Source organism: Anolis sagrei, chromosome 2 (genome assembly GCF_037176765.1).
Source record: "Anolis sagrei isolate rAnoSag1 chromosome 2, rAnoSag1.mat, whole genome shotgun sequence".
In the NCBI taxonomy this organism is placed as follows: Eukaryota; Metazoa; Chordata; class Lepidosauria; order Squamata; family Dactyloidae; genus Anolis; species Anolis sagrei.
Window position 1 is genome coordinate 151,057,032 of NC_090022.1, and position 12,984 is coordinate 151,070,015.

General features: G+C 38.6%; 1 protein-coding gene across 4 annotated transcripts in view; it reads right to left on the reverse strand.

Moving 5' to 3' along the window:
• Positions 1-3,027: 3,027 nt before the first annotated feature.
• Positions 3,028-12,984, reverse strand: part of TDRD7 (tudor domain containing 7) — a 65,908-nt gene continuing 55,951 nt past the window's right edge. For all 4 annotated transcript variants that reach the window (XM_060763766.2, XM_060763768.2, XM_060763767.2 and 1 more), the window contains exons 13-17: positions 11,967-12,101; positions 11,722-11,832; positions 9,090-9,571; positions 6,001-6,161; positions 3,028-3,390 (exon numbers count right to left, since the gene is read on the reverse strand). In XM_060763766.2, coding sequence (XP_060619749.2) covers positions 3,170-3,390; positions 6,001-6,161; positions 9,090-9,571; positions 11,722-11,832; positions 11,967-12,101 — 1,110 coding nt within the window. In that variant the 3' untranslated portion in view covers positions 3,028-3,169. The remainder of the gene's footprint in view (positions 3,391-6,000; positions 6,162-9,089; positions 9,572-11,721; positions 11,833-11,966; positions 12,102-12,984) is intronic.

Consider the following 12,984-nt stretch of genomic DNA (forward strand, 5'->3'; position numbering starts at 1 on the left):
GCTACCTGCCTCCTTTGCCATTCCTCTCCCTCTAAACCAGTGTTTCTCAACCTGGGGGTTCGGGACACCTGCGGGGGGGGGGGGGGTTTCAAGGGAATGTCAGAGGGGTCACCAAAGACCATGAGAAGACACAGTATTTTCTGTAGGTCATGGGGGTTCTGTGTGGTCTTGGCCCAATTCTATCATTGGTGGGGTTCAGAATGCTTTTTGATTGTAAGTAAACTATAAATCCCAGCAAGTACAATGTCTGTCGTATATGTATGTTCTGTGTTCTGCCCTGAGTCAACTTCTAAATGTCAAGGCCTATTTCCCCCAAATTCCACCAGTGTTCATATTTGGGCATATTGAATATTCGTGCCAAGTTTGGTACATATCCATCACTGTTTGAGTCTACAATGCTCTCTGGATGTAGGTGAACTACAACTCCAAAACTCAAGGTCAATGCCCATCAAACCCTTCCAGTATTTTCTGTTGTTCATGCCAATTTTGATTCAATTCCATCGTTGATGGAATTCAGAATGCTTTTTGATTGTAGGTGAACTATAAATCCCAGCAACTACAACTGCCAAATGACAATTAATGGCTTCTTGGCATAAAGACAGGGAGCATTGCATTTTGGGAACAGCACAGAACTTGGGAAATGTAGTTTGGGAAGGTGAGGAGCCCTATGCCAAAGAATTCAGAAAACTCTGCCCTAAATTACATTGCATCAGAATCAGAAAGCACCAATCAGGAGAGGGGAAAGAGATTTGTACCTCCCTAAACAATCAGTTTTTATCAAAACATTTTTAAAAATCCCTAAAATCAGTAGATGTATGAGTATGTCTGAAAGTTGGGGAGAATGATCCCGTTATCTTGTGTCATTGGATAGAAAATTCAAGGAGCTAGCTTTTGTTTATAAAAACTTTGAATATTTGCCAAAAATCCACGAATAAGTGAAACATTATGAAATTTCATGGTCTAACAGTGGTAAATGTGTTCCACCAGTAGCAAGTTTCACCTCAAGAGCTGAAATGAGGGATATAGAAGTTAAAATGAGGGATATAGAAGTCCTTGAAGTTTCATGTAATTATGCACATGTGCAGTTTGGGCAGCGAGGAGCCATATGTTGTGTTAAACTACATTTCCCAGAATGCAATTCTCAGCATCAGCTAGCTGTGTAGAGTCAGTCTAATAATAATAAATAAAATTATTGAATCTGCAAGAAGGACTAAAGTAAGTAATAGTACAAATCTGTTCTAAGTTGAAGCTAAGAATGAAGACATTCAAGTGGATTGCTATTGTCAATTTTTGGGGGGATGAATAGTTTTTGTCTAAACTTTTAAAGATCCCCAAAAATCTGTCAATGTGCGAATCCTTCTGAAACTTCTGGGGATTGATGCCCTGGTTGTGCTTTGTATCTTGTGCTTTGTATATAAAATTCAAGTAGACAGCTCTTGTAGTTTTTTTAAAATGTTGTTTATAAATACTTTGAAAATTCCCCAAAAATCCGTGGATACGTGAAATGTTTTGAAATTTGGTGGGCTAACAGTGGTAAATGTGTTCTACCATTGTGGCAAGTTTCACTCCAATAGCTTTAAAAATGAGGGAGAAAGAGCCCCTGAAGTTTCCCAATTATAGTAATTTAATTATGCACATGGGCACTTACTGGAACAAAATGTCATTGTTCTCATTATTGTAATGATTTTTTCACCAAGTATACTTTAGAAACACTTTAAAACCAAAGCGCCAGCGCTCTTCAGTTTTATAAGTACTTTAATGTATCATACATTCCTACTAGTTACTTTGTATGCAGGTTGTCTGTCAGGGGTAAGATTTTTTTCATCACATAATAGTTGCACTCCCCTCTTTCAGCCAAAAAAGGGGGATAAAAAGTGTGACTATTATGCAATGAAATACGATGTACATTTGTATTCCAGTTCCTTACTAATGCTGCTCAATTCGGCCCTGTCTCGTTGTAGAATGTCCGTTCTCAACATGACGACTTGAATCAGCATCAGACTATTTCTGTTTTTACTGAGCTTCAGACGACTTCTAAGAGGGTAATTCTGCTGTCTTTACTTCTGCCCCCGTTTCACTTTCTTTACCTTTATTTTTCGGCTGCACAGCCCGCCTTCCTTTGTTCCGTAGCTTGTGTTTTAGGCTTTATGAAAGAAGCTTGAGAAGAATTCTCAGAATTATAAATATTATTTCATTATTCATCTCAGAGATCTGCATCCATCTGGATATGATCCATATTTTTATTTTTCTCAGCTGTATACTGTTGGGAAGCAATCAGCAATGCCAGATTCCCTATCCACATCATTCATGCATTGTTTTGAATCTGAGGAGACACTCCCACAGAAATAATCTCTTCCTCAAATCATATCTTTTTTTGAGCATTCTCCATAGTAAATAGTGCTTAAATTAAGTAATATTGGTGAAGGCAAAATGACATGTAGCCAGCAAGGCAAGAAATTAAAAAAAATTAGGTGAAGGCAAATGAGGCAACTGAATTAATGACAAAAATAATGGGTTCCAAACTCCTGCTTTGTGAGTTAGCATATTGAAAATAGTCCAATTTTGAGGATTGGTCTCTCCAGTATCCACTGAATAATACTCCTTGTTTCTCGTGGCTGGAACTGACCACAAGCCTCCAAGATACTGAGATGGGAAAAAGCTTATATGTACCTCCTTTTATGTACAATTGTCTGCCTTGTCTGCATAAAACTGCATTGAATGTCTGTCGTATATGTATGTTCTGTGTTCTGCCCTGAGTCCCTTTCGAGGTGAGAAGGGCGGAATATAAATACTGTAAATAAATAAATAAATAATGTAACTCAATGCTATCTGGTCTTGAGAGACAGTAGCTTCTTCGATGTTTCTTTCAGGATTATTCTTTGGGTCTTTAATGGGAAATATAAACACACAGAAAGGCCATCAGAGTCCAGATAATGTTTCCCTGAGAGCTACATGTAGACTGCATGCCAGCAACCAAATTACCTTGAAATAATTTTTAATCTGAAGAAGGAAAGGGTTCCAACAAAGTAAATTAACAGAAATATTTATTTTTATAGACAACATTCTAGTATTAAACAGTGCAAAATCAGATGTAAACCAAAAGTTTTAGTCACAGCTATAGTAACATTCGTATTCTTATTGCTAAACTTACTAAACTTTGAAAAACCAATTAACTTGTCTTGGAAATCTCCATACAATACTGAGTCATAATATCATGAATCCATATATCTGTCTCAGGTAGTGATGTGTCGACTAAATAAACAACAGCTTTTCGGTCCCATGAATTAGGTGCATCAATAATCGCTTGCACCTGTGCCACCAGAGGTTTCTTCTCAATGTGATTTCGGAAGACTATTGAGGCCTCCTCTGACCACTGCTGACATTCAACGCCTAGGGAAAAGCGTTACAGAAACAAGTTCAGTGCAACTATAAACACTGCAAGAAGATATTGCAAGTCTTTGAATACCATCTAATTCACTTTAAAGCCCATTAACATAAGTCTATGTGATCAGCTGCACATGAAAATCTGGCCCTGATAGCACTTCATTATTCTGCTATATGATAGAACTTCATCATTTATTCTGAGAAGTCTTAAAGCTCATGGAAAATTAGTATCATGAGAAACGTACAAGAACGAACACAATAGAGAACACAAAAGCGCGATCCCGGACGTCTTGACATACTTATAATATCCCAGCTCCCCTTATGTGTGTGTGTAGTGCTCACACAATTCCCTCACAACAACAAAAACAATTTATTATGAGATGTAGTTTGATGAGTGCAATGGACCAGTCAAGAAACAAGCATTTTCACCTTCAAAGTAAAAGTAAAGGTTTTCCCTGATGTTAAGTCTAGTCGTGTCCGACTCTGGGAGGTGGTGCTCATCTCCATTTCTAAGCCGAAGAGCAAGCATTGTCGATAGACTCCTCCAAGGTCATGTGGCCGACAGGACTGCATGGAGCACTGTTACCTTCCCACCGAAGTGATACCTATTGATCTACTCACATTTGCATGTTTTCGTACAGCTATGCTGGCAGAAGCTGGACCTAACAGCGGGAGCTCACTCCACTCCCCACATATGCAACGCTGACCTTTCAGTCAGCAAGTTCAGCAGCTCAGCCCATTGTGTTATCTGGTCTTTAGTGACTTACATAAAGAGTTTTGGCTTTGTTTATCCTCGATCTAACAGCAAGGCAAGATTATGAGGTATCCTGGATGCTACTATTTCAAACCGAATTTTTATTTTGGAAGGGTGTGGCAATGCATGCAAAGTTTGAACAGCTTTTAGGGGAAATCCCTACACATAAGCAGCTGAATGGTTCAGCAAGAATTCTAGCCTAGGCTACTGATGTAATAGCATACAGGGCAATGTTCTGTCCTTTGTTTCCTACCCTGTATACACGAGTGTATTGACACGGTAATGTCTAGTACATGATACTGTCTAGTACATGACACTGAAAGACACTGGTTTTATAAAATAGGTTTTTATAGTTTTAATGGCTCTTATATGTATTTATCATGTGATTTAACTGCTTTTAACAGGCATCTAATTGTTGCTGGTCTGTATGCTGCCCTGAGTCGCCCTTGGGTTGAAATGGGTGGGATAGAAATGATGTAAATAAATAATAATAAAAAATATCAACACAATAACCACAAACAGTTTGCATTCTCTGATGAATTTCCTTTAGGGTGACACCTTCTTCTGTCAAGAATTCAATGACTGCACGTTGCTTAAGTTGCATTGACTGACCGTCTGCGCAGGGTTCCATACTTTGCACTTTAACAACACAACCGTTCAATGCTAAGGCTTCCTGACAAAATGGAACTGTAGAGTCTACTGAACAAGCCAGTACCTGCCGCATACCAGTACTACCATCTGTTAGGGAGTTACGAAGGTGGAGGTATTACTTTTCATTCAACCCTCGTACCTGTGGAATGTCCAGGGTGGGAGAAAGAATCCTTGTCTGTTTGAAGCAAGTGTGCATGTTGCAATTAGCAAGATTGTTGTTGCTCCAGCAACAAAAAAATAAATAAATACAATTGATTTTTTATTTGCTAGCAGAAAGACAATGGGTAAGGAGCAAGCTTTGACACCCCTCTTCCCCCTTTGAAGGTTCACAACTTCACTTGGATCGTCACTTGTATCCCCACCAAATGTTTATTTGGGGATAGCAAGACCAAGGAAAGGGCCTCCTCTGAAGATCTCAAAGCACAGACAGGGTTACATGGGAGGAAGAATATGGTCCTTTGGTTAGTCGGGATCTAAGAAGTATTTTCTCCAAGTCTTTCAATGACAAGTTCTGTGCCAGCTAGCTTTCAGTTTACTACAGTTACAGTGAAGTTCCTTCATGTAACATAATAGAAATTTAGATACTGCATAAAGATTTGAGAGTAAAGTCATGGGCATAATCACAATGTTTTCCTTCCCAAATAATGGAGCCCCGGTGGTGCAATGGGTTAAACCCTTGTGCTGGCAGGACTGCTGACCTAAAGGTCAGTGGTTTGAATCTGGGGAGAGTGGGTTGAGCTCCCTCTGTCAGCTCCAGCTCCCCATGCGGGGACGTGAGAGAAGCCTTGCACAAGGATGGTAAAGCATCAAACATATGGGCGTCCCCTGGGCAATGTCCAATTTTCTCATACCAGAAGTGACTTGCAGTTTCTCAAGTCGCACTTGATACGAAAAAAAATATATTCCCAAACAATGGTAAGTAAAAATGGCTGGCTGAATCATCTCCAAGGTTTAAAAGAAGAGGTAACAATAAATTCTTACAATAACATGTTCAGTAGTATGGAGCAGATGTCCTGCTGAAATACATCTTCAGTGAGGAGAAAAAAATCATTTTGTGATAAAATATTACAGTATTTATGTTTCACAGCAGACGGTGAGAGAGAATTCAAATGGTTCACTGAACTAAGTATGTCTAACTGTAAGTTCCATTTATATTTATTTGTTATTATCTCCACGTCCTTCATTTAAATAATCCAGAATGAATCACGTACCTGCAAGCTGGGCTGTTATAGCCTGAAATGGTAATTTTCTGAATATGTTCAACAGAGGTCTCATATTTTGCATGCCGACAAGCTCATGTTTCCCATAATCTAGCTCATATACTGACACCAGTCCATTCGCCAATATTCCTTTTATTAGCACTCTAAGCCACCTAAGAGAGGACGAACACAAATGCAGTATTTTCAGTCTTAAGGATAGTATCCTCTGGATGCCCCATGTTAGCCACTGCACTTTTTCCAGAGTGATGTAATGGAAGGCAAACAAAAATCGGATGATCTAAACAGCCTCTTTCGCCATTGATTTACCTCTTCTATGGGCACTGTGTCCGCAGTCCTTTTAATCCTTCCATCACCAAAAGACTGCAATGCACCAATAGCACTCCAGTCCAAGTATCTAGCAATTGGGATCAATTCTGATTACTATTATTTGCTGTTGAATAACTTTTAAAATTAACAACCATGAACAGTTTCTATGGTGGTTTCCATCATTCTGCCTTCTAACAGTGGCTAATCCATCTTAGAATATGTTCTTTTTAAAATTATTATTATATTATTTTATTTTATTGATACATCCATTGAGTTAACAAACTTTTGACATACAGGTCTTATTCTCAATGGACACTGCTCCAAAAGTCACTTTACGGTCCGCTCTTGTTACATCCCAAATAGACTACTGCAATGTGCTCTACGTAGGCTTGCCTTTGAAAACTGTTCAGAAGCTTCAAGCAGCCAGATTCCTCATCGGAGCAGCGTACAAGGAGCATACAACTCCCCTGTTACGTCAGTTTCACTGGCCGCCAGCCTGGTACTGAGCACAATTCAAAGTGCTGGCTTTAGCTTATAAAGTTCTAACCAGTTCTGGCCCAGCTTATGAGTCCGAATGTATCTCCCTCTGAGTCTCCTCGTAGGTTAAGATCCTCTGGGGAGGCCCTGCTCTTGGTCCCACCTCCTTTGCAGATGCGACTGGTGGGGACGAGAAACAGGGCCTTCTCAGTGGTGGCCCCTCAGCTCTGGAACCCCCTTCCCAGTGAAGTTAGTCAGCTCCCTCCCTCCTGACACTTAGAAAGAAATTAAAATGTGGATGTGGTATCAAGCCTTTGAACAATAAATCAGTTCAATAAGTAGATATGGAATAAGTGCACTTACAACTGGAATGGCTCTTGGACTATGATTTTGGATAGTGTGGTTTTAATGTTTAGATGTTTTTAACTTCTTGGTTTTTAATGTACATGCTTTTATGTCGATGTCTGTTTATGCCTCATCAAATTTTCTGAATCCCACCTTGTATTGTCTCTATATCCTCGGGATATTGTAGCCTGTACCACAGCTATCATATATTTTAGGATTTCTGTCCATTCATTGTTATCTTCCTTTGCCTCTATAGTGAGAGACATGAATATAGCTTTATCCCACTTTACTTTTTGCCCTATTATTTCCTCCATTGTATTTCTGATTTTACTGTAATAGTTCTGAATTTTTATGCAATCCCACAACATATGAGAGAATGAACCTATCCCCCCACAATCATGCCAACATTTGCTGGAAATATTTCTTATTATATGTGCTAATTGAAGGAGGGAGGGTTTCTAGACCATTTGGAAATAATTTTCCGTTGAGTTTATTTGATCCTCATATGTTTAATTTTCTGAATATTGTTGCTCTAAGACCCGATTAATTTCTTGCTAAAGTTTTTTTCTTGTTTCCAACTCTCTAAAAAGGTGGTTTTTGTGTTGTAAGATAAGGTGATTAATTCCTTATACATTAACCCAAAAATTCCTTTCTCTTTTTCTACTTCCTCTTTAATTATTCTGTCTAGTGAGGCTTCTGCTACCTCTCTTCTTTTCATGGCCTGAGCTCTACAGGACAGCCCTTTGTCCGTCTTTATCTTTTATTATTAGGTTCCAAGAAGTCCCCTAACCTTTTAATACCGTTTTCTTTCAGGGTCCTTATGAGGTTCCTGAATGTCTTGCCCTTATTTTTCAAGGTTTCTAATGGAAAATGATCAATGTTATTTATTTGTAATTTATTTTGCCATTTCCCCCCCAAATTAGCAACATTGATAAACAGGAGCTAACCTTTAAGTTCTTTAAGTCTTTTTATCTATTCTCGTCCCCCTTTTCCAACTATTTGCTTCCATTTCTATTTGCATCCATCTTTTGGACCCTTGCAGTTCAAATTCTAATAACCTAGCTAATTGACTTGCTTCATAGTATATTTCCAAAGCATATGTTCAAGGAAGGATTTGTTTATTCATAAATTATAGTGTCTTGACTTCCCAACTATTGTGCCAGGTCACTTCAGCTTCTTTAATGAGAGAGAAAAGCCTTTACTTGTGCTTATGTATTGTCTGTCCTTGTTAATTGTATAACGGCATTGGATGTTTGCCGTTTATGTGTTCTGTAATTTGTCCTGAGTCCCCTCAGGGAGATAGAGCAGAATAAAAATTGTCTATTATTATTATTATTATTATTATTATTATTATTCTTACTGGAAATGAATTTATAGAAAGAAAGCTCTATATTTCTGTTAACATGGATGTACTGGAAGTTTATTTTATGTATTCAAAAACCAATAGTGTAAAGACATAAAATATTTGTGCACAGTTGTTTTCATTAAAAAAATTAAGATCCCAAGAGGGAACAACAAAACAAAATAGCAAAGGAAAGCATTGGCAAAATGAGAATGAAAGAAAGCATCAACTATTTCAATTGAAATAAACTGGTGTTGAGATAGCAGGAAGCACAGATATTTAACCTTGAAAGCTTGACTGGTATCTCTATGCTCAGGTGCAGATCCCATATGTCAAGCATCAGTGGCAAGCAAGGATGTTACTTACTATATTTGTGCCCTGCCTATGAGGTTTCTATAAATATCAAGCAACCGATAATGGAAAAGATGTATATATGGTCTGATCTAGTGGAATTGCTAAGGATCTTAAGTTACACAGGGATCCAGACTAAGTTATTTGTACCTTAGCGCCATTGATTCAATTGTGGCTAAAGGACCACAAACATGATCTGGAACAGAAGCACAGAACTATTTCTGCTATACAGTGTATTTCACTTAGGAGTGCTACTTACTTATTTTTCACTTTAGCAGCATAGAGTTTGTTTTTTTCAACAGAAATCGCTCCCTCATCTGATGCACTATAATGCAGAAGCATTTCTTCCACCAGTACTTCCAAATTGTGCATCTCTTGCCAGGGTTGGAGGACAAAGTAACCTGGATGGCAAGCCAGTGAAACAAAAACATCCATCTGCTCCTGGGGTTGGGCCAGTGGCAAAGGCGGTGGCATAGTCAAGGCTGTCCCAACATTGCTGGTCTCTGGTGTACTTGGGACTGAATCTATGATGCTGCTCCTGACCTCCAAACTCGGCAGCTTTGGCAAGTCTGCATCCCCCTGGCCTGGGAAGTTCCTTGGTTTCACACTCAGGAAGACATCCTTCTGATGCTTCCACAAGTCTGCATTCATGATCTGCCTGTTTATACTGCGGTCTGGGTCTGGGAAGTTCGCCGGTGTAAATAAATATACATGTGCAATTCTATCATCCAGTTTAACCACCTGAAGGGAGGAGAGAATATCAAATATATACATTTCTAAGGAGATAAATTCATTAACTGAAAACAAACTACCATGCATGTTTATGAGTCATTCATCAGTGAAAAGAGAATAATAGTACTGTATTAATTGACTGGTAAAGTGAAGGTAAAGGTTTCCCCTGACATTAAGTCTAGTCGTGTCTGACTCTGGGGGTTGGTGTTCATTTCCATTTCTAAGCTGTTGAGTCGGCATTGTCCATAGACAGCATGACTGCATGGAGTGTCATTACCTTCCCGCTGGAGCAGTACCTATTGAGTTAATCACATTTGCATGTTTTCAAACTGCTAGGTTGGCAGAAGCTGGAGCTAAGAACAGGAGCTCACCCAGCTTCCTGAATTTGAACTGCCAACCTTTCAATCAGCAAGTTCAGCAGATCAGTGCTTTAATCTGCTGCACCACCAGGAGGCCCTAACTGGTAAATAATAAATTGATTGGTAAATAATAAAAATAATAATACATAAAAGCTTTTTTAATACTCTGCCCAATCTCCCTGAGGGGACTCAGGGCGGATAGCCAATTTGCACAAAGGTAAATATATAGAACTATTCCAAAATGCCCCAACTAGAGTGGAATCAATGGCAATCTAATATAATAACTGACCTAATAATATATATAGTATATAATAATTATTTCTCGCCTCTCCTTGTGGCTTGAGGCAGGGTACAACATGGTTAAAACAGTAAGATAAAACAAAATACTATTAAAATACACATAACAAGTATACACAGATAAAATACTGATTAAAACTTTAACCTTGCACTTCTTTTATTTTTGTCATTCCCCATAATATCCCAACCTCAAATACAGCTGAGGTCATCTAGAACCTAGTTAGGTGAAATTCAGTTCTCTTTGCTTAGCTACTGCTCTTAGCAAAGCTTGTGAGGAGATAAGAATAATATATTTAAAAATAATTCACACCAAATTAGCCTATAAAACTGATCTTACTGATTTATTGGAAGCAGAGGTTAGATTCCCATTTCCCCACACCATTTAGCAATGGACCTGTCAAGGGCTGGGCTAGATGTCTTTTGGGGTATCTCCCCACTTTGTGGTCCTGCATTGGGGACCCAATTATCCATCGGTCTTGTTTTTACAGACCAGTCAACAGGATGAGCTTTTTAGGAAAGTCAAATCCAAGATCCACTCCCAAGTCCTTGTCAGAAAAGATTTATGCCTGCACTGGAGAGAACATTTTGGAACTGAGCCTTGTTCACTGGGTGACCCTTATGGTCTTTTCCAACTCTATGATTCTATGACTGGTAAAGTCCATTTGAACAAAAGCAAATATAAATATAGGCTTGCACTTGAATATCCCAACTACAACAGACCAGTTGAATCAATGGGGACTTGAGAACGAGATTCCACCTGGACATTAAGAAGAATTTCCTAACTGTGAGAGCTGTTCAGCAGTGGAACTCTCTGCCCCAGACTGTGGTGGAGGCTCTTTCTCTGGAGGCTTTTTAACAGAGGCTGGATGGCCATCTGTCAGGAGTGCTTTGAATGTAATTTTCCTGGTTCTTGGCAGGGGGTTGGACTGGATGGCCCACGAAGTCACTTCCAACTCTATGAATCTATGATTCTAAGAACACTTATATAAGGCTATCCATTGATTCAATGGGTAGTTGCAACTCAATTATATTTAAGCCTTTATTGCTCACCGTGTTTCTTGTGTACCCCTACGATTCAAGCAGTACTGGTATAGATACACTTTTATAATCAAACTGAAGTGTTGCTGTTGAATGTAAGAACATGAACAGCTTGGCACTGGGCTATCACCTTATATGTCGTGTGTATTACAGTCCATTTTTCTAAGATCTTTGAGGCCTTTCTAGTTACATTATGTGTAAGAAGACAAATCTTGTGAATGCTTAAAAGAATAATGTGACTGCCCATATTGTGGTATTTCAACAGTTAGTAATGGTTCATCAAATTCATGTCCACCTTTACAGAACCATGTATACCTTGTGGTATGTTTTATTTTTTATTTTTACTCTACTGGTTTAATCTTGGGAGTTATTACTAATACTGCTTCTAATTCAGCTTTAATTTACAAACAGTTTTTCAGGAGCACCATACTTGGAATATTAAACTATCAGCATCCATGTTTTTACCTTTATACTGCAGTCTGAACAGTTTAATACGGTATCTCTTAGCCAAAGTACAGCATCTGGGGTCCACATGCTAATATTAAGGGGAAGGTCAGCCAAACAGCATTTTATTGCCTGAAATGAATAATTACATAAGATAATTATAGTAATATTCAGACTGTATTGAAATACACATGGCAGCAACAACAATGACAATAGGTTTCTTGAAACAATCTGGAATAGTAGTAATTACTTCAAGATTCTCATACCTGAGGTGGGATTGCAACGACTTCACGCAGAAATGCTGAGGGAACTTCCCTGAGCTCCACCACTTTTACAGATGCTACTGTTCCAGTGTCCATAAACTGTACATCAAGAGCCCGGGTACTATGGACACTTGTTATCTGTTTGCATGGAATAAAAAACCCAATGAAAACAGCACAATGACATTCAACATACACATAAAAGGAAAAAAAAGGGTGTTTTGGCTTTTAATTCCACCTTTCACTAAAAATAACACTGCTCAAGGCAACAAGTGACATCCCCAAAGAGAAATAAAACAACAAAACGAGTAAAAACAAAGCCACTAAAATAAATAACAGTGTTAAAAGATCTGTTTAAATAGATGTAGCCTATCTTTCCTAGGAACAATGAGAGCAAAAATTGCTCACAGTTGTGATGGGAATGGATTATAGAATCTGAAAGAAACTCTCTCCCATGTGCTGTTGACGGTCCTGTGTAATGGCACCATTCTCCAAAAGGCCTTCTCCTGAAAGTTTTAACATGTGGACAGGATCACAAGAGAACAAGCTGTCCCTTAAGACAGTCAGTCCTCAAGATGTGAAGGTTACATTTGGCTCACAAAGTAACTGCGGAATTAAGGTTAACCAGTGTGAAGCCGTGACTCCTCAGATGGTTTCAAGACAGAGAAAAGTTGATTTTATTATACTGAAAAATTCAGTATATTGCCAAACAAATCACTTTAAGCACTTATTCACATCATCAAAAGTGAGTTCAATCAAGGGGTGTGCTAGGTCTACTTCCCTCCATTACTTTCTGAAGAGAAGGAACCCTTATGTACATTGAGAGTCATTACACGATCTAATGTAGAAATTTTTGGCTTGTTTGGAAACCCTCCACATGTAGAAAAAGGCTTTTCTTTCATGTGATAAATATTATGATGGATGACAAAGGGTTAGCATACTTCCTTCCCTGCGTGGTGCTTTAATTTTGTTTTGAACACCTAAACAGGATTTTACAAAATGTGCAATAAAAACTGGTGATTGG